General features: G+C 54.1%; 1 protein-coding gene across 1 annotated transcript in view; it reads left to right on the forward strand.

Annotated features, from left to right (window-relative positions):
* The window catches only part of STAB1 (stabilin 1), a 60,397-nt gene that overhangs the window by 47,923 nt on the left and 5,267 nt on the right, over positions 1-7,207 (forward strand). Inside the window, 12 exon segments of the mRNA XM_039379020.1 lie at positions 915-962; positions 1,083-1,166; positions 2,054-2,200; positions 2,354-2,491; positions 3,112-3,171; positions 3,280-3,456; positions 3,990-4,076; positions 4,523-4,669; positions 4,840-4,905; positions 5,426-5,654; positions 6,299-6,448; positions 7,159-7,203. Of these exon segments, the coding sequence (XP_039234954.1) occupies positions 915-962; positions 1,083-1,166; positions 2,054-2,200; positions 2,354-2,491; positions 3,112-3,171; positions 3,280-3,456; positions 3,990-4,076; positions 4,523-4,669; positions 4,840-4,905; positions 5,426-5,654; positions 6,299-6,448; positions 7,159-7,203 (1,378 nt within the window).

Genomic DNA, 7,207 nt, shown 5'->3' on the forward strand with positions numbered 1-7,207 from the left:
AGTGTAAGGTGCAGGTGAGCTGATCTCAGTGTCATAGCAATATGGTGTAAGAGTGGAAACAGGTGCTTTGAGACAAACTCTCCACAAATCATAGGTGTGTTTGGTGTGCCAGCTGTGGGAGAGAATCACAGTAAAATGACTTTGTTCCAAAGGGAGCAATGCTGGGAACATCCTGCTGCTCTGTCAGCAACATTGGCCATACCTCCAGGGGCTGTTTTCTTCATGTTTTAGGCAAATGGGAGTGATTTGGTTTTTTCCCAAGGCAATTTACTTCTGCCCAGTGGGATGAGGGCAAGTGTCCCCTGTGGCCATGCCAGGACGTGGGATCCAGTCTGGAGGGCAGCAGTCTGTGTCCAGTTCTGTTGCCAATACAATGGCTGTACTTAGGAAAGCAGGTGACCTTTCCAGCTAGTGGCAAATAAAATCTGTCATCCTGACAGCAGAACCAGAAGAAAGGAGATGGACTATTGTGTGCTTCTACTCTTACTGAAAGTTAGTGTGGTAAGGAGAGGGAGTTTGCCTTGCCAAGGTATGTCTGCCCTCTGGGCAGCACCCCAGCACTGGTAGTGGCAGCACAGTGAGGTTAAAGCAGAGGTTTTGTGAAGCACTCAAGGTGTCCCATGAGCAAGGGAGAGTTACCTATGAGACAGCTGCTGCAAAACCAGCCAGCTTTCTACTCTGTCCATGCCATCCTGCAGCACTTGTGATGTGAATGGTGCAGGCAGAGGTCACTGTAACATCCATGTCATCTGTCCCTACAGTGCTGGTGAGGGAGGGAGGGGAGATCACTATGGTGTGTCAGGAGAACTGGTGCCTCTTAAGGGTGGGAGAGTGACCTAGGGCAGAAGGAACAGGTCACTGTGCTGGCTGGTGAGGAGCACAGTGCTAACACCAGCTGATTCTCTTTGTTCAAGGAGCTTGGAAGAATTCCAGACTCGTCCGTGTTCTTTAGGATGATACAGGTTGGTAACAAACAGCCTTGCCCCTGTCTCTGTGCAGTAAATCCCACTTTTCTGCAAAGAGTCTTACTAACTGGAACCCTGTTTTCTGTTTGCCTTCCCACAAATGCTCTTCTAACACAGGCAGAAAACATCAAAGAACTCAGTGGGGCAGGGCCTTTCACTGTCTTCGTCCCACAGACAGATTTCATAGGAAACACTACAACAGTAAGTGTCCTCCCATCCCAAGCTCTGTCAGGTGTTTCACAGCTCCAGTTGTGGCAGTGTCCCCTCTGGGACTGCTCTGCCCAGTGAATTGAAGTAAAGGGGGTTAAAATTGAATCATGGAGAGTTAAAGGCATCCCCTGTTCTCCATCAGTGTAAGAGCAGAAGTTTGGAGGCATCTCACCAAGGAGAGCCTGGGCAGGGGTGGACATGACTCCTGTTGTAAAGAGACCCTCACTGGAGGCCCTTCTCATGGGGCTCAGAGGCACTGTGCCAGAGCAGTGATGTGTGGTGGCTTTTGCTGCCCATGGCTATTGTAAGGCCTGGTAACAGCAAGGTGTCCAGGCAGCTGTGACAGAGACCTCTTATTCCTTCTCTGTGCCCCAGGTCCTGCTAGTCCAGTTCCCTTCCTTCTATTGCCAACAAGTGGGCTGTTTGGGGCAAGTGGACCCTGCAGGGAGGAGAGATCATCCCTATTCATGACTGTCAACTGGGTTCTTCACCAACAGCTTTTTGGTGTCAGTGTAATGGAATATCCTAATCCCATCACTGACAAGTCACATCACTAGTCCCAACCTTTTTCTCATGGGCTCCCATATGCCCAATAAAGGAACAATTCCCAAAGATCACATATCCTATATGTCACTTCCTCAAGGAAAATGTGGTCATTTGTCCTTCCTCAAAGGACCTAAATGCTGTTTTTGTCAACCTGGTTGAAATTTCCCAAAGCTCTCAAATTGTTTTGTGCATTCCCTGTGTTTTGGAGGGACTGGCTTTCCTACAGGTATGAGTCAGAGGGGCCTTGGGCAATCCAGGTCTGCCTCACTGGGAGCGGGGACCCTGCATGCAAGGCAAAGTGCCCCAGTGTGACCTCTGTTTTCTGCCTGTAGTTTGAGGAGTGGAAGAGCAGACGTCTCCTCCGGGACCTGCTTCGCTACCACATGGTGGGTTGCCAGAAATTGCTCTCCAGTGACCTGGAAGCCCAGGAGTCCCTCACATCTTTATCTGGTCACAAAATAAAGATCACAGTGAACGAGGTAATTCCCTTCCCTGTCCCACCTGTCAGGATGTCCCTTCTGCTGTCATTTGAAGCCACTGTGGTTGTGGCAAGTGGCTTGCCCAGGGCCCACAGATGGCTCAGAGGGCGGTTCCATGGCTGTGAATGCCCCATCATGTCCCCTCTCCCCCAGAATAGCATCTTTCTCAATGGGGAAGCCAAGGTGGTCATGAGTGACATCATCGGCGTGAACGGAGTCATCCATTTCATCAACAAGATCCTCATTCCAAGTGACCTGGTGGACCGTAACATCTCCTCCAAGCTCTCATTGGTGAGGCTGAAGGCAGGGCTGTGGTGAGGGCAGGGCCAGGATCTCTCTCCCAGTGGCGCTGCCTCAGCACAAGGCTGTGTCGGCTGCTCTTCCTCCCTCTTCCTGACTGTGGAGGGGTTGTCTGAGGGCATGGATTTGGCTTGTGAAGGTGACAGCACTTGTGGCATAGCCATATTTGGAACAGAAGGAGCCTTATCTATCACTAGGGAACAGCAGTACTGGATGTAGGTGGGGAGATGTGTCCCATGCCAACCATCACACTTTTTTCCAGCGCAGAGCAGATTGCAGCATGAGATTGCCAATGCCTCTCTGGTACTCCTCAAGCAAGCACTAGGAGCTTATACATCCTGCATTTTACACAAGATAACATTTTCTGTACAGCACAACAGGGTGCTGGAATTCATCCCAGCTCCTGCCATAGCAGCGTCTGTCCAGGATGAATCAGAAAAGCAGGGGCTGCCAAATGCCATCCCTTTCCAGGCCAAATCATCAGCACGATGGTGACAGAGATAAACTTGTGTTTAGCTGCTGCAGTTGTTAACTGTCTGGTTTCTCCAGTGTGTTGCTGGTGCTGGAGGGGGAACCCTTAGAGACAGTTGCTTGCTTTCCTCCCTCTGCAGCAGAACGTCACGGAGGTGGCAGAGGCCTTTGGGTACAGCATTTACAGCAAGCTGCTGCAGGTGAGTGACCTCACACGGGCTGCTCTGTGGGGAGGTGGTTTTGTGCACGTGCACGTTCAGTGTTGGGGCTTGTGGCTTTTCCTTTGTGTCCCCTGTTACCTCGGACAGGACGCGGAGCTGCTGCCGCTGGTCAGTGACCCCCTGCACAGGCCCTTCACGCTGCTGTGGCCCACGGACGCCGCCTTTAACGCTCTCCCCGAGGACAGGCAGAAGTACCTGTACCACAGGGAGCACCGGGACGTGCTGGCCTCCTACCTCAAGGCACACATGATCAGGGACACCAAGGTAAATGTGATGGCACACAGGCTGCTGCCTCCTGAGGCCACACGTGGTGCCACCGCCTGCCTGTGGTTACGTCAGAGTGACCTTGCCAAATTATTGCTGCTGTGGAACACGCAGCACATCAGCTGTTTAGGGAAGACCCAAAGCTGTTTGAGCATTTGAGGCAACTACAGCTTCATCATGAGCCTCTGGGGGCTGAGCTGAAACCTGTCATCACCTTCCTGGGGAGGCCACATCACTGCTAGAGTGTCATTGCAAGGCTCACAAACAGGCTCTTGTCTACAGGGGTGATAAACGAGGGAAAAGTCCAGCTGAGAAAAACTAGGGCCTGCTTTCACACACTGGACTCTCATGTTCAGGAATCTGGGATTAACCCAGCATTGTTGTGCTGTGCCACCCCACACCAACTTCATGTACTGCCACGTCACACCCTCTGAGTGTGGCTGCTGACCCCTGTCCTCACCAGGCAGCATCCCATTAGTATGAACTGCCAGTTTTGCCTGTCTCTCCCTTCACATTCTTCCTATTTCCCTCAGATTTTTGCTGGTAACATGCCCCAGGTCGAAACCATACGGACCATGCACGGCTCCACCATCTCGTTCAGCTGCAGCAAAACCCACGTGGTGAGTGTTGGTAATGCCAGGCTCAGCTTCCACGGATCAGGTGTCCCTGGGCATGGCCATGGAGCCACTGGTGCTTCTGGCAGGAACTGAACACAGAGTTGGGGTGTTTGCAGGCAGCTGAGCTGTAGAGAGGCTCGAGATGTTGTGTTCAGCTCAGGGAGGTGTGGGGGTGTGTGGCACCTGCACACACATGTCACAATGACCTGGTTGCAAAGCCACCCCCATGGTGCCACAGCCTTGGCACATGTTGGACGGAGGCCATCCTTAGGAGAAGTGGCCATGGAAAGTGTTATTCAGGAAAATATTGTCCAGGACGTGAGTACAGAGATTTTGGAGAGTTCTTGGGGTGATTAAGAAATCATGGCAGTCAAAAATGGGCAACTTCTGGGTGGTGCACCAGGATGTAGGATGTGCTGGAGTCACACTTTGCTTTCTTCCTCTGTTAGGGGGAGATTCTGGTGGGGAACGGCGATGCCACCATCATCCAGAGGCACATGGAATTCAGTGGGGGCATTGCTTATGGCATTGATAGACTGTTGGAGCCACCAGATCTGGGATCTCGGTGTGATAAGTTCAGCTTCACTGAGCTACAGGTAAGCACTTGTGATGAGTTCAGTGAGGATCTGTGCCACACGTGCCGTGCCATGCCTAGGACGAGGGGTGTCAGGAGGGCCTGCTGCTCTTCCTTGGCAAAGCTCTGAGCAGCCAAGAGAGGCAGCAGCACATGCTGAGTTGTTGTGAGGTTTCTTTCTCCCCTCCACAGGGATCTACAGAGAGCTGCGGACTCTGTGGCTTCGAGCCACCCTGCCCTGCTGGCTCCGTTCAACGGGTAAAGCTCACAGCTTTGTCACCAAGGAGGCCTGTGGGGGGACTGATATCCACGTGCCCCTCATGTTTTAGCAGAAAAATGAAGGCCCCCCCCGCCTGTGGCAAGTCCCTCACATTGTCCATGCCCTGCCCCAAGGTGCACAGTCCCATAGGGCAGGAGCTAGGCTGAGAAATGTGGGGTCAGGGGCTCCAGTGGTCTTTGCTTGGTCAGCCCCTATGTGGGTGACAGTGGCACAGGGGTCCTTCCACCAGCATTGGGGTGGCTCTGGGTGCTTTAAAGCAATAGAGCTCAGCCTGGCCACCGGAGAGCAGCCTTGGGAGGCAGAGGTTGTACCCCATTCTCACTGTGGGCTTCTGGCACATCCCTAAGGTTCATCTGTGGCTCCTCTGTCATCCGCCCCCTCGCATGTTAGGAAGCCTCTGTCACTTGTCATAAAACTGCATGAGTGGCACGAGAAAAGTCAAGGTGAGTTATCAGTGACCAATGTGGCGAACTCTGTGTTTTGCCTGTTCCCTCACAGGGGGAAACCAGGCGCTGCTACTATTACGGGAACCAGCTGCTGAGGAACACGTTCCTGCTTCACCGCAACTCCCTGTTGCGGCCGTCGTGGCCACCACACTCCCCGTGGGACCCCTTCAGGAGACACTTCTCTTCCAGGGGGCCTCTGAGACGAGGCTGCAGGAGGAGCTGCGTTTCCAGCCAGTGGATCCCACAGTGCTGTGCCAACCACTACGGCTGAGACTGTCGGGGTAAGAGCCGCACAACCCTTTCCCACCCCAGCCCTTTCTCCTGTGGGAAGTGGCACTACTGGTTCAGCACAGACATTTTGCATCTGTGAATGTCCTTCCCTGGAGAAGGGTGGGCAAAACCCCAGGCAGAGAGCCCCAGCCTGTAGAGGGTGCAGGGAACAATCCCCTGGAAGTGTGTGTGGACTAGCATATCAGGGAATTCCCTTTCCTTGGAGAGCCTCTTGACTCCATGGAGAGCCCTGGGCACAGGGGGTGGCTGTCAGACATGTCACTCACCCTTAGGTATTGCCAGTGCTCTGCCATTCCCTGGTGTCTGCGCTCTGTGCATGGGCAGCTTTCACATCTTTGTGTGAGTCTGCTGCCAGGTTAGTGTGGGGTGCAGACCCAGCACATTGCAGCAGATGGTCTGGAAACCATGCCAAATTTGACCCTTTTGCCCCCATTCCCAAAGTTTGCTGTTGTGGGATGTCCCCAGCACTCACTCCCCAGACTGCCTGAGCTGTCTGTGGTCCAAGCACCCCCATAAGCGGGAGCTCAGCTGGCACCTGGTGTGCAGGCTCAGTGTCAGTGGGAGGCTCCTCTCCAGCCCAGGGTCCCTTTGTCACCTTTGTCACCTCAGCCTCATTAAGGTGCCCCCTTTGCAGTGTGCCCGGGGGGGCTGGAGGCGCCGTGCAATAACCGTGGGACCTGCGACGACAAGATCGGCGGCTCGGGGAGGTGCAACTGCAGCGAGGCCTTCATCGGGACCAGCTGCGAGCTGTGCGCGCCCGGCAGATACGGCCCCGAGTGCCGAGGTACGGGGTGGTGGCTGTGGCACGGGGTTGCTGCTTGAGAGGGGGTAGGGGCTGGGCTGACCCCCTCGCAGCTGACAGCATGGGAATCAGAGCTGCCACGGTCCCCACAGTGCTCATGTCAGACCTCTGGGGCTGGGGACATCCCTCCCTGGGGTCTTGCCAGACAGCTGTAGTTGGACAAGGCTGGGTGGCACATGCTGGGAGCTGTGGCCAGTGCAGCTATGCTGGCAATGGCCTCACCTCTGTGATGAGACCACAGGGTCAACTCAGCTGAGAGCCCAGGCTGACAGCATTAAGATGTATTTTGAGCCAGGGGACACGTAAGCTGTGATGGACCCTGTACAGAAAGAGCATCTCCTGGGATGTGCTCAACAGGGCCTTGTGCCCATGTGAGACAAAAGCCAATGGAAGGAAAAGAGAGTCCCTCCATCCTGCCATCCCAAACTGGGCCTTATGAGCTCTCCAGGAATGTATTTGACAGCTGAATGTTTGCAGGGTTTCAGTGAGGAAACACATTTCCAGAAATGCCCAGGGGAGAGGAGTGATGGGGGTTTGTGGATGCAGAGGCTTTCCCTCCTCTGTGAAGGACACCTGTTACAGAGGAGGACAGTGACAGAAGGGCTGTATGTGCTGCCATGCCCACCTTCATACCTGCCCACACATGCCACCAAGGCAGGTGCCATGACAGTGTGTTTATCCCTTCCTCCCAGAGTGTAACTGCACTGAGAACGGCGTGTGCAATGCGGGGCTGCACGGTGA

Source organism: Pipra filicauda, unplaced genomic scaffold, assembly GCF_003945595.2.
Source record: "Pipra filicauda isolate LSUMZ 115617 unplaced genomic scaffold, ASM394559v2 scaffold103_size3290846_pilon, whole genome shotgun sequence".
Classification (NCBI taxonomy): domain Eukaryota; kingdom Metazoa; phylum Chordata; class Aves; order Passeriformes; family Pipridae; genus Pipra; species Pipra filicauda.